Source organism: Trachypithecus francoisi, unplaced genomic scaffold, assembly GCF_009764315.1.
Source record: "Trachypithecus francoisi isolate TF-2019V2 unplaced genomic scaffold, Tfra_2.0 Contig01554, whole genome shotgun sequence".
Lineage (NCBI taxonomy): Eukaryota > Metazoa > Chordata > Mammalia > Primates > Cercopithecidae > Trachypithecus > Trachypithecus francoisi.
The window spans coordinates 3,366,572-3,379,388 of NW_022681439.1; the positions used below are offsets into that span (position 1 = coordinate 3,366,572).

The window sequence follows — 12,817 nt, forward strand, 5'->3', positions numbered from 1 at the left end:
CATTTGTTCAGTGTATTTAAGACGGAAAGAAAAGGAAGCATCATGGTGATACGAATGTTTTAGCTCACCTACCCATGAGTGAAAGTGTCTGGCCAGGGCAAGCCGTAATTATCAACCCTACCTTTCCTCCAAGAGGGTTGTGAAGAAAACGGTACGTAGCTCTCTGTGAACCGAATATTCTAATTTCTTCCTAGAAATGAATGATGAGCACAGTCCATGCTCTAAATCAATGACCAAGATAAAACAGAAATTGCTTCCTCATTTAAACTAAGAAGACGAAAACACTCCATTCAAAACAAAAATTATTTTTAAAACCACTTGTTTAATATTCCAAGGTAAAAGAGATCAATGAGAAGAAATTTTTTGTTAGCAATCTGTAAAATACCACAGGGTGCAGTAGTATATTTTGAGCTATATTAAAATATGCAATATACTAAGATCTATCCACATTAGAAATACAGAAATGAAAACTCTAATGTTGAAATTTTATGTAGAACTATATTGTCACTGTAACAATATCCACTGAATTCTCTAAGCAAATTCCATCTTTCCTAAAAATTCGACTACTTAACAGAATTATTTCCTAAAAGAGCTCAAGTGACATGATAGCGTCACTAAAAAAAAAAAATTGTTTTACAAACACTAACTTTTCAAAGTTAAAGAACACATCTCAAACAACAAATTACAGTACGTAATTTTAAGGTTCTGACCCCCCACAAAAGAAATTAACCTTGGTAAACAATTCAGAAAAACCTCCAAAATACATGGCTTAAACAGATATGCATATATTGCTTTAGCTTAATCTACCAGTAAAAATTTAAAACAGACGACAAAAAAAGACTACTGAAAAATATAGTTTAATTTTAGCCGAAATTGCAAATTCACAAAATTAGCTGATAAAGTCAGCACAAGTTTCTCAGTAAGTTTAGTCTGCCATAAATTTTGACATTAACTAATGAGATCTACAAAATGTCCCTATAGGTAGGTAAGTGACTCAAAATGAGAATTTGTTTAGTAAGTCAGAACAAGCCATGGCAGGACTTAGAACTCTCTACTCTGAATCAGCACCTAGGAGACATAAACACTTGCTTTAAAAATAGTTTAATTGATCAAACCAGACTGAAATTCCCTCTTTAAAGCTATTTTCAAAGCACAAATACCTGTAGCATAATGAACTTTTTTACATTGAAGAGACATTCAAGATCAATCCATTTAACTCGTTGTTTGATAAATATGAAGAAACTGAGGCCAGTGGTCGTAACTTGCAAGTGACAAATCTGACTTCTTAACTCCAACAGTCATTCCCTTCATGCCAGGCTATGTCCTCTGCTTGTCTTAAATATCTCCAATAGTGGTAAGCAGTGGGCTGTCTTTAGGCAATTGGTCAAAAGTCACTGAACTTGTTAAATGAGGGTATATTTTCATAAATTTTTTAAAAGTTTTACTTTTTAAAAGGCAAATAAGAAATCCAGAATTTCTGATGAGAAGAAACGAGATGAAGAGCACATCATGGGGAGTAAACTAAAATTTTAACCACAAATTTATTTGCAGACAGCACGCTGTAAAGCAAATCATCCTGGGGTGAAAATGGCAACATCGGAGACACAGCTTATTTTTGCATCCCACAGAATCTTTCCATCCCACAGAATCTTTCCAACATTCCAGAATCTACCTACTGCATAAGCCTGACTAGGCAACTGACCTTATGAGTAAGTCTATAGTATCCAATGATGTTGAAGACAGAAATGAACAACTTGTGACTTCTAGGAGGCACACCTGCCTGCTAGATTTCAGGAGCCCTGGCCTTCTTACAATACAGATCTTGATACTTCATTTCTGGATCCTTCTGGAAATACTATGCTGCATCACCAGTTGCAATTTCGCTCCAAAGCATGCCATTTTTTCATCCCCTTCCCTTGAAAATTTACCACAAATGTCAAGTTTTTAGGGTTACTGTTCACTCAAAAACAATAAATCTTCAGAGATGTTCTCTTCTTATTTACTCTCCTACAGGAAGTATCTCTGTCTCAATTTAGCCCACTTACCCTCACAGCTAAGCATGTATTTCTGGATTTTTCAGATGGGAGGAGGAAGAAGGGAAGAAACCAGGAGAGGCAACTTCATGCGGTTAAATCTGCTCCTTCTTTTCCTTGATGGTACCAAAGGGTCTTGCCCACTGCATCATTATAAAAAATAATCATCCTAGTGTTTTTACAGTTTAACACTTTATGTTTACGCCTTTCATTCTTTTAGCACTTCTGTTTACCTAAGGTAGAGATTCATTTTTTTTTCCAACTGGATATTCGATTGCTATCATTTCTTAAATAATTCTTTTTCCATCCACTGATTAGCAATGCCACCTTTAATATGTACTAAATTCTCACAAACGTATCAATATATGTATAGACTCTATTCTCCTTCAAACTATCTGCTTAATTTCTCTGCTAATTGGTCTAATTATTGACACATTATAGCACATCCACTTCCTGATCGGCTAAGTCTCAACATTCTTCAAAGTTTTTTGACTACTCAAACTCATTTACACTTTTCTCAGATCAATTTTACCCAACTTTCCCCTCAGAAAAATCCCATTGAGTTTCTTTTTTTTTGAGACAGAGTCTCGCTCTGTTGCCCAGGCTGGAGTGCAGTGGCGCAAACTCAGCTCACTGCAAGCTCTGCCTCCCGGGTTCACGTCATTCTCCCGCCTCAGCCTCCTCAGTAGCTGGGACTACAGGCGCCCGCCATCACACCCAGCTAATTTTTTTTGTATTTTTTAGTAGGGACGGGGTTTCCCCATGTTAGCCAGGATGGTCTCAATCTGACCTCATGATCCGCCTGCCTCGCCCTCCCACTGAGTTTCTTTTTAACCAGAATTCCATTAAGCTTATGGATAAAATGAAAAAAAAATGCTATTTTTACAACAAGATTCCCACCCATTAATAAGCATATAAAACTCATTCTCTCTCTACTCACACACCCACACACCCCACAAATACAAGTATACAATCTATTAATGTGTCTATGATGGTACCCTGGCCGCATGAATTTCCTTATTTGTACGTATCTAAATACTGAATATTACCATTCTTAAACCACAAAACCTTAGCATTAGAGGGACATTACAGATCACTTATCCCAACACCACTCATAATCCCAGTTATGGTTCCTCAAGCCTATTTAACAGATTCGTTTCAGATATAAACAGAATTATTATACCTTTCACACGCAACATAAACATTATTTGTATCTCACAAAAGGCAAAGAGAAGACTGCTTTGAATTTACGAATTCTTTCAGAATGAGATTAATACTTGAGCTCAAAAAAAAAAAAAAAACCAAAAACAAAAACAGAAAACACAGAGTACCATTAGGGCATCCCCTTGAGTAGCCAGCCCCTGAGACACTCATGCTCCCAAGGTAAAGTCGTCCGTTATGGTGTTATCCAGGGGGCAAACTTAATGGTACCAGATCATTCCTTTCCCAATTCTGCCATCATATTTATTAAGAACACAAATCTAATATTCCTCTCCAAACGGAATAAGCCTGAAATCCAGTTCTAAAGTGTTTCTCAAGCGTGGGGTTCCCACATAATCACCTGTGGGTCTTCTAAAACTATGACTTCTTAGGTCCTCCCCAGGGAGTCTTCTTCAGCAGGTCCAGCAGTGCCTCGGCTTTTCTATTTAAGGGCTGCAACAGATTCTATTCTCAGCCAGAACTAAGAACCACTATTCTAAAATGTTCAACATGAACAAAGACCCATAATAGACTAAGTATCCCTACACAGAGGAACAGAGAGGAGGGCAGGGGAGAGATTAAAAAAATAATAAAGCGTCTTCACCAGCCCAGCAACATTCACTGCTGATTGTGTAGAGAGCTACATATCCAAATTGCACCAGTCTCAAATCAGAAAACAACCCTAAAACAGACCTGTAGACTGCTCAGCTGGATGGTGCCATTATAAAATGCAAAATGCCTTTTCCCTCTTACTCCCCTGAAGGCAACCCTCTACCACATTCCACCTCACAAGAGAAAGAACCACTGACCATCCTCTTAAATATGGCAAGTCGTATAAAGAAGTAAATTCCTTTTACTCTGAAATAGAAGGGTGCAAACAAACACATAAAACTACATTCATTAAATGGGAGATTAATGATGTGGCCATGACATTTTGGTCATATAACTGTTGCTTCTTGACTGAAGAGAACTGACAATGCACTAAGCAACCTCTAAAAGTAACACAAAAGCAGAGAAAGGACAATAGCTGAAGGGAAAACTTGCACACATCAATGCAATAGGCGAACTAAATCACACCGTTCCTAAAGCCAAACCCTCCAAGAAAATGCTCTCTATTAACAACACATTGTACAAAAGTGAAGCCCAATGTGACTCATGCTCCTGGAATACGTGATTCATATGCCTGTTATCCCCACGAAAAGCACCTGAAAAATAAAGCACATCAAGCTATACAGAGGTTGTTACATGTTTAGTAATTAGTGGGAGTAAGGCATGCATGAAAAAGACCTTAATCACACACTAGTGCTCTGCAAAGCAGGTTCACGGGGCCACATCATTCTACAGACAACCATTCTTCCATGCTCCAATTTCAGCCCAGCCAAAAACATTTTCTTACATTCTATAAAGTCATTTGATAAAAGACGTCAAGTATTTGCCATCTTGACAGGAATGGCAAGATGCACAGAAGTGCCCCATGTTAATACCGAGGGAAACTAACTTTTATTAAATAGCTGTTGTGCTTTGTCCAAGCTAGAACCAAGTAATTTTACATTTTAAAAAGTCTGAAGACACAAGTATTCATGGTTTCATGGAATCAGTTTTGACAATGTACAACTTCACTGACATCTTTTCTTAGAGATGCAGCCCAAACCAAATGATAGAAATATTAGATCTTAACCTTTATGTTATGTGACCATAAGAGAAAGCAAAGTTCCAACAGCAAATATGATTAAGGAAACAACTATAAACCCAAAAGATCTTCAATAAAAATAGAGATGATGTATGTTGACACACATTGACAAGCAATTGTTTGCCAAAAGATTAAAACTAGAATTCCTCTAAAGCTTTTACATATGAATGATTTCAATGCAAACAACATGGCTAGTAGGTATTAAAACAGCAGACCTTGCTCCTGGAGTATTTCAAGCAAAACCATCTAACTGGGAAAAAAAAATTTTTTTATAAAATCCTTCCTCAGTAAATACTGCTTTTGAAGTATAGCTATGTTAGAAGAAATAACTTACCAAAATTAGCATGTCTTTTAATAACTTAACTTTGGGAAATATTTAGAGATATACTCTAATCTTCAAAAAAGATGTAAAAAAAAACTAGACAGTAAAGTCACAGGCACTTTATATCACTGCAGATGAAAGTTAAGATCAGAAAAAAAATACTACCCCACATACAACTACAAAAGCTAAATTGACATTTTAAATGTACTTTTCAGTTTGCCCTAAAATCTGGACTTCCACTTTGCCCATAAACAATTAACGTTTAGGTGAATGGAGGTGGGATTTTATTCTACTCCAATTTCATTCTGTCTCAAAGCTTACTACTAATAAGTGTCCAGGACAGATTCCACTAGACACAGTTCTCTCAGGAATTCTAACCTGACACCAACATTTTTATTGCCCACACTTAGAAGTTTACCTCATGGAGATAGTTGACTTCGGCTTGTTCAGCAGAAGCCGACCAGTACATGCTACTAAATTCTACTGGTATGTTAAAATCTCTCTTCCCCATACTTTTTCTCCCTCCCCCGCTTCATTCCTGGCATCTTAACTACCAGAAACCACCCCCCTCCCCCGCCCCCCCCCAAAAAAGGTATCTCCAATACCAAATACACTACCTTTAATTCGGTATGACTTTGAGTGTGTGGGTGTTTGGGAATTTAGATTTCAAATTTAAAACATATTTCAGAATTTTTTTTGACCCCAAGCTATGCTTACAACAGTCAAAAGTTAATCAGCACTTTTCCAATTTTATTCTCTCACTTCTTAGAAACTTATCAGCAGGAAACAAATTATCTGCAGACAAATGCAGCTAGAGAAAAAGCTGTTTGGTTCAGCCTAGAACGGCCAGTAAACAACTCTGGGTGGTGCAGGGCCTACGGAACCACCCTCACTTCCCCTAGCCTGAATTTGCATGTCAACCCAGCAGGACAAAGTTCTTGCATCTACTCATTTGACTTAATTCAATCCTATGCTTTCCGAAACGTTTTTATTTAAATAAATTCCGCATAGAGATCTGGATAAACCATTAAAAAGACAGCAGATTTTATTTCAGCTAACCTGGGTATATCTGTTACCTGAACTACTAAGTGCCTAAAATCTCCTACTAGGCTAGGAGTCAGGGCAGCCTAGGCAAAATGTCTTCTCACAGAAGCCAGGCACTTGAAGAGCCTGCCCCGTGTAATTTATCCTCAGTAAGACTTTTTTCTCTCGCAAATGCTTTCACCTGCAACTCACTGTTTCCAGAATACACACAAGCTAATTTAAGTAAGAAGGCACAGATGTACCCAGCTGTGAATGGGTTCATTTCCTCAGTTTAGCCAGGGAGGCAGTGAGTGAAGAAGGCGCCTGGCTGAAAGAACACCTGCAAGTGGTTTGTGAGGGACTGAACTGGCACACGGGAAATTGACAAAAGGAGAACGGGCCGCAAAGCCAAGCTTGGGTCTTGTGTAAATATAAATCACTTACGCACTGGCCTGGCTACCAAAAACATCGTTCCCCCAGAATAGGTATCCAGGTGGCTAACTGGTTTTCTGGAGGTGAGAGTTAACACCAAACGCTCGCGCCCATCACATTTTATTCCATGTTTACCTGTCACTAAGAAAAGGACACGTCTAATCCAGCAAACCAAAAAAAAAAAGTCTGTTTTCCTTTCGGGAGAGCAGCGGTTTGGAGGCATTCACAGGGCTGGGAGTGCAGGAGGGGGAAGGGGCGTGGAATCCAGGAGTGCTCGCAGGCGGCAGCGAGGGTTTTTCCACAGGGCCCCACGCAGGCCACTGCAGAGGGAGAACGGGGGAAGAGGGAAGGATGTCTCACCCGGGAACAAACCCGAGTGCAGCGGCTGGAGGAGGGAAGGCTTCCCCGGGCCGCGAGGTGGGGTGCAGCCCAGGGCGCCTGCAGCTAGTTACCTCGGGAGGCAGGGAAAAAAGGCGCCCGGGAACGGAGGTCTGCAGAGGAGACGGGGAGGGCGGGCTGAGGCAGGGGCCCTGCCGAGTGCGAAGCGGGGATGAGGACGGGCCAACAGCAGGTCTCGGCCTCCCCGGGCCAAAGGCGTGGCCAGGGATCCAGATCAAACGCTGGTCTTTTGGAGACGCCAGGGGCGGCACGCGGCCGGTCCCTCCTTCGAGCCCCCCACGCTGGGCCCGTCCGAGGGGCCGCCCCACGAAGCACCGGGAGGGCAGAGGGGCTCCGCAGGGCCGGCCCGCCCCCACCCCGCAGTGCTCTTACCTCCACACCTGCCCCATCTGCAGCAGGTGGATGACCGACTGCCAGATCCACACGGAGAGGCGGCACAGGCGCTGCGCCCCCGGCGTGGCCGGGACCCCCGCGCCTGGGACGCCGCGGGCCGCGACGTGGCCGTAGGCGGCCCCCATCATGGGGGGGCCCCGGCTGCTGAGCCCCTCCACGGCGCCCAGCCCGCCGCCCGTGTAGTCCTGCACGAACCAGCGGAAGCTCAGGCTCTGCACCAGCAGCGACGGCACCAGCACGAAGAAGAGGGTCAGCCCGAAGTAGCCGTAGTCCCCCTTGCGGTAGTAGTCGAGGGCCAGCCACAGGTCGGTGCCCACGTCCCCGAAGAACACCAGCAGCGCCAGCACGATCCACAGGCAGTCGAGCCACGGCCGCTCCACCTGCGGCGGCGGCGGCTCTGGCCGCGCGGCCGAGGGCGTCGGGGGTTGGCGGTCGGCGCCGGGGGCCGCGGGAGGCTGCAGCGGCTGGTCCCCCCCGTCGGCGGCGGCGCTGCGGCGCGGCTTCTTGCCCAGGAGGGAGCGCAGGCAGGCGGAGCGGCAGCCCCAGTAGCACGAGGAGGTGTTGCAGCAGTGGCAGATGTGCAGCGAGCTGCTCTCTTCGGGCTCGCTGCCGTCGCCGCCGCAGCCGCCTCCCCCGGGCTCCCCGTCCTCCTCGCCGCCACTGCCCACCGCCTCGTCCAGGTTGTGCAGCTGAGCGAAGCCCACCCCCACGCCACCGCCATCGGATTTCGCCGCCATCTTGACTCTCTTCCCAGCTCCGGAGGTTGGGGGGGAGGGACGGCGGGGGGGGGGAGAAGGCAGGGAACGGGGAGGGGGGGAAACGAATGGAGAGGAAGGGGGGCGGGGAGGAAGCGGGGGAGCAAACGAACGAGGGGGGAGTGGGCCAGGGAACCCCCTCCGCTTCCGGGTAGTTGGCGTCACTTCCGGGCGAGCCCCCCAATCGCACGGCGCCCGCAGCTCCCCAGCCCTACCCTCCCGGCCAAGATGGCCGCCCTCCTGTGCCTCAGCTGCTGGGCGGGGGACCGGGGGGTTCTCCCCGCCAGGGCTCCCCTTCCCCTCTTCCGTTGACCCCGAAACCCATCAGGTTGACCCCTCGGCGTTTCAGAATCCGGCTGGGCCGAGTGAGGCGGTCCAAAGTGATCCCTGGAGGGGGCAGTGCCAGACGTTTTGGGGTCCCCTTCCTCAGCGTCGCAGCTCACAGCTTTCCGCCTGGAGAAACGCCCCCTAACACTCTCCTGGCTGCTGGTGGAGGGGCGGGACCTTTGAGGGAAGGGGCGGAGCTAGTGCAAAGCAGGTGATTACGTGTCACTTCCGGGAGATGGGATGACCTCATTGTGTAGTTAGACAACCCCCCCAATCAAAATGTCTGTGTCTCACCTCTTTGGCTGTTTCTGTTTTCTTTTAAATTTCTCTTTTATTCTTCTCTTATTTTGAGGGTCTTTAAAAATTACCTAAGTCAGATTTTCACAAGCAAGTTATTGATTCTCACTTCCATTTAGACACCTCTCCTCTTCTCTTACCTCTGTTGACCTCCTGATTTTTCTGTCACTGACAACTTTACCATCTTTTGTAATAAAGTTTCCATCATTCCCTTAAGAAAACTTCAGGCAAAATTCAACTGGAAATCAGCCTGGTTGTGTCTTACATGTTGGAGCAAGAAATTGTGACCTTGAATGTTTTTTCTGCCCTATGGAAATATATTCTACCAAGTTTTTTTTTAATATGCAATTTTTAAATTCTGTGATCTTAATTTGGAAAATGCAGAACTAGCCAGGGCTTAACCTGTATCAATTATTTGTTCAGGTTATGTAAATGTGTAAGAAGTGCCTTTTAGAATTTTTTTGGTGCTAAGGCGCTGTGGGTAAACATGGCTTTAAATGAGGAAAAAATATTATCAGTGTGCTATATCATTAAAGTAGGTGCAGGATACACTACTTAAACTTAGCTAACAAATTACAAAAGTGAATCAGCACCGAATGGATTTGAATTACAATGATCTTCCAGTGAAAGTATTTTTGAAGCCAGATAGCCAAAATAGGGCAAGCTACATGGTTACAGTTGTTCCTGATCAGATGAAATGAACATTTTGAAGTTAAAAGAAAGAATGAGGGGGAAAAAAGTCCCTGGATTTTCTCCTTGACCTCCCTAGATTTTTGAACTCATTTTTGTGATTCTGTCTACTTCTCCCTTCAATAAAGTCTTCTAATAATGCCAATAACTGTCTTTAGAATGTTAAGAGTACAAATTAGGTAATATTTGTATGGCTGGAGGTTCTATGGAAGAAAGGTGCCTTTGACAGCTTCAATAGTTACTTTGATACTATTGAATACTATGGCACCTATGAATTTTGGGAGTGGCAGGGTAGATGGGGATACTACATTTTAGGACACAGCTTTTCATGAGTATACATGCCAGTATAAAATCTCTGAAGACTTTAGAAAAAGTACTAATAGTGAATTTTTATTCCCATACATTGGGAAGAAGGGAGTGATTGCAAAATCAACTTTTAGAAACAAGCCATATAACTGTATCCATGTATTTCATGCTATGATTGGAGCCTCATACTCCCTATGGTGGTAAAACTTAAGGCCAGCAGGTAAAGATTATTTCTGCATATAGATGGGATTCCGTTTCTTTGCTGAATTTGAATGAATAACATTTTACATGGCATAAATATAGAGTAGGATTGTCCAAGTATGGACCCCAATTTCACTAAAGTAGTAACATGAATAATGTGAGCAACATTATCTCTTCAAATATCAGTTTTCACCTTTATATAATGGGAATAACAACAGTGACTTTTCTGAAAAGTTTATGGGCAGTAATCCTTTCAAGGATCTCAATATGATACCTGATAGGCAGTTAAGCACTAGAGAGTAACTGCTATTATTATTACCATTGTTATTATTATGTTGCGTAATATCAACATGTATCTACTTCAATTCTATCACTGAGTGTATTTGGTATCTCTAATAAAAGAAAGCATTTTAAAATGCTTCTAGAAAATAGGTGCAATTAATTTGTGCTTTCAAATATATTTTCTCTGAGCTATGAGGCTGTGAAATGAGATACAAAAGCAGGCAGTAATGGCATATTTATGATTCCTATTTCTCTGTGCCCTGAAAGAACATAATCTACGAGTGAAATTAGCTAAGTAAATTACACTCACTATATAAGGCTGACAAATGAGCTTATGAGTCAAAAGTTTATTACAATTGAAGTTTCAAGTAGATATATAAGATTATCAGACGGTCAAGTGATTTCAACTTTACATTTGCTGTTTCAACAATTTTATCCTACTTTCTTTGGAAGAAGGATACATTATAGAACCCAGAAGGCTCTAAAATTAAAATCAGTTATAATAAACTTCTCATGAAGACTCACTGAAAAGTTAACATAAATCTGGACTATGCATTGGATAGCACATTTTTACCTAGAATTTTGGGGGTGGTTTTTGTTCTAAGTAAGCCAGCACTTAGCACAATGCTGAACACATAGTGGGCACTCAATAAGTATTGATTACATTAGTGCAAATTAATTTTCCAGATAACTGAAATTTAACCTTTAGGTGCCAAAAAAATGGTATTTTACATTTTATGATGTAAATCTCCATAAAATTCAATCATTAATTACAGAGATACCTCAAAACTTTAGTTAAATTGGGGGGAAAGTGAAAGAAATACATTGCCCATTGGCTTGCTCTCTGCACATTAGGCCGAAAGTTGACCTTTTCTTGACAACTTGACCTTGAAGTGGCCTTATGCTAAGAGGCTCTAACAATTTATGTGCCTGCTCCGGCCTGCTAAGCACCACACCACTGTTGTTGAGGTTGGTGGTGGTGGTGATAGCGGTGGTGGTTTTTTCTAACAATATTTTTTAATCTCTGCTTTTTTAAATTTAGTCAGTCAATTAAAAACTTTGGCCCCTGTATTTACTCTTTAATATAGACAGAGAAGCCAAACAACAAAGCATATTGGAGTTACATGTAAAATAATACTAAATAGATTTTTAGAGCCTCTTCTGTGAGTAAAGTAAGAAAGCTTTAACATACAGAAATTGTGACATAAATTTTAAATGTTTAGAAGCCCTTTGGGGTTTTTCTTCCCAATTCTCTATTTTCAGAAAGGCAACAAGGAAAGTTAGTGTTGAATGCTATTATGTACTAAACAGTCTCCCATACATGACTCCTTTTAATTATATGGCAGTCCAAAAAGGCATGAGGATTAGTATTCCCATTTTAATGGTCTAGAAAACAGACTTGGGTCTGCCAAATGGGTTACCCAGAGTCACATGGGTAAGGGGACCCATAGATTAGAATCCAGGCAGATATAATTCTAAAGCCTGCTACTTACCCTGCCATTGCCCTGGGCCAGGCAGCTATTGACACTTCCAAATGAAATTAGTGTTACTGTGTTAGTCAAAGTAGGGACCCTATTACAATGCTGGTATGCAATTAGGAGACATAACACTTCAATTCCAATATGGGGATAGGCCTCAGCAAAAGCGTTACAAAGAGGCTGCGTTATATATTTTTCATAAGATTTTCCTAGTTTGAGCCTACATAAAGCTTCAAAAGAGTAGGTGGATGGTACCCTCATCAATTCTGTGCCTTGTATCTTATTGACTTCTATAGAAACAGGACTTCTTTGAGTGCTGAGGAGTAAGCTCATAGAACCCATTGTCCCTAGAAGCTACATTTCTATATTTGACGTTAAGAATTGAAGTGCTAGCAAGCGCTCTCATACCTTGTTGCTGGTGGTACAAAACAGTACAATCTTTATGAAAGGGAATTTGGCACTGCTTACCAAAATTTCAAATGCAGGTACCCTTTGAGATAGCCGTCCTTTTTGTGGGACTTGATCTTACAGATAAATACGTAGATGTCAGAAAGTACGTGTGTACAAGATTATTCATTTAGCATTGCTTACAATTGAGAGAAAGAATGGAGGGGAAAAACCCACATGTCCACCCAAAGGGGAACTAGTTAAATTATGGTACATCCACACAACAGAATGTGGTGCAGTGATGTTAAAAAATGATAGTTTTCTTTTTAATGATATACAAAGAGTTGCAGGATGCTTTGTTACACAAAACTCAAAGTGCAAAACAATAGAACATGCTACCTTTTCTGTAAGAAAGGGGAAGAGATAAGGTTTTTGTTGTTGTTGTTGTTATTTGTTTGTACTTGCATAAAGCAACTCTGGAAAGATACCTAAGAAACAAAGTGATTGCCTGTAGGGTGGTGGTAATGGTGGAGAGAAATGGTGTGAGTAGGGACAGGGATGGGAGAAAGATGAATGTTTGGGGGGAAGTTTGGGGAGGTCAC

At 42.2% G+C, this 12,817-nt stretch overlaps 1 protein-coding gene across 1 annotated transcript in view; it reads right to left on the bottom strand.

The window, feature by feature from the left end:
• The window catches only part of XKR6 (XK related 6), a 308,200-nt gene extending 299,480 nt beyond the window's left edge, over positions 1–8,720 (bottom strand). Inside the window, exon 1 of the mRNA XM_033176998.1 lies at positions 7,472–8,720. Coding sequence (XP_033032889.1) covers positions 7,472–8,229 — 758 coding nt within the window. The 5' untranslated portion in view covers positions 8,230–8,720. The remainder of the gene's footprint in view (positions 1–7,471) is intronic.
• Between the last annotated feature and the right edge of the window lie 4,097 nt (positions 8,721–12,817).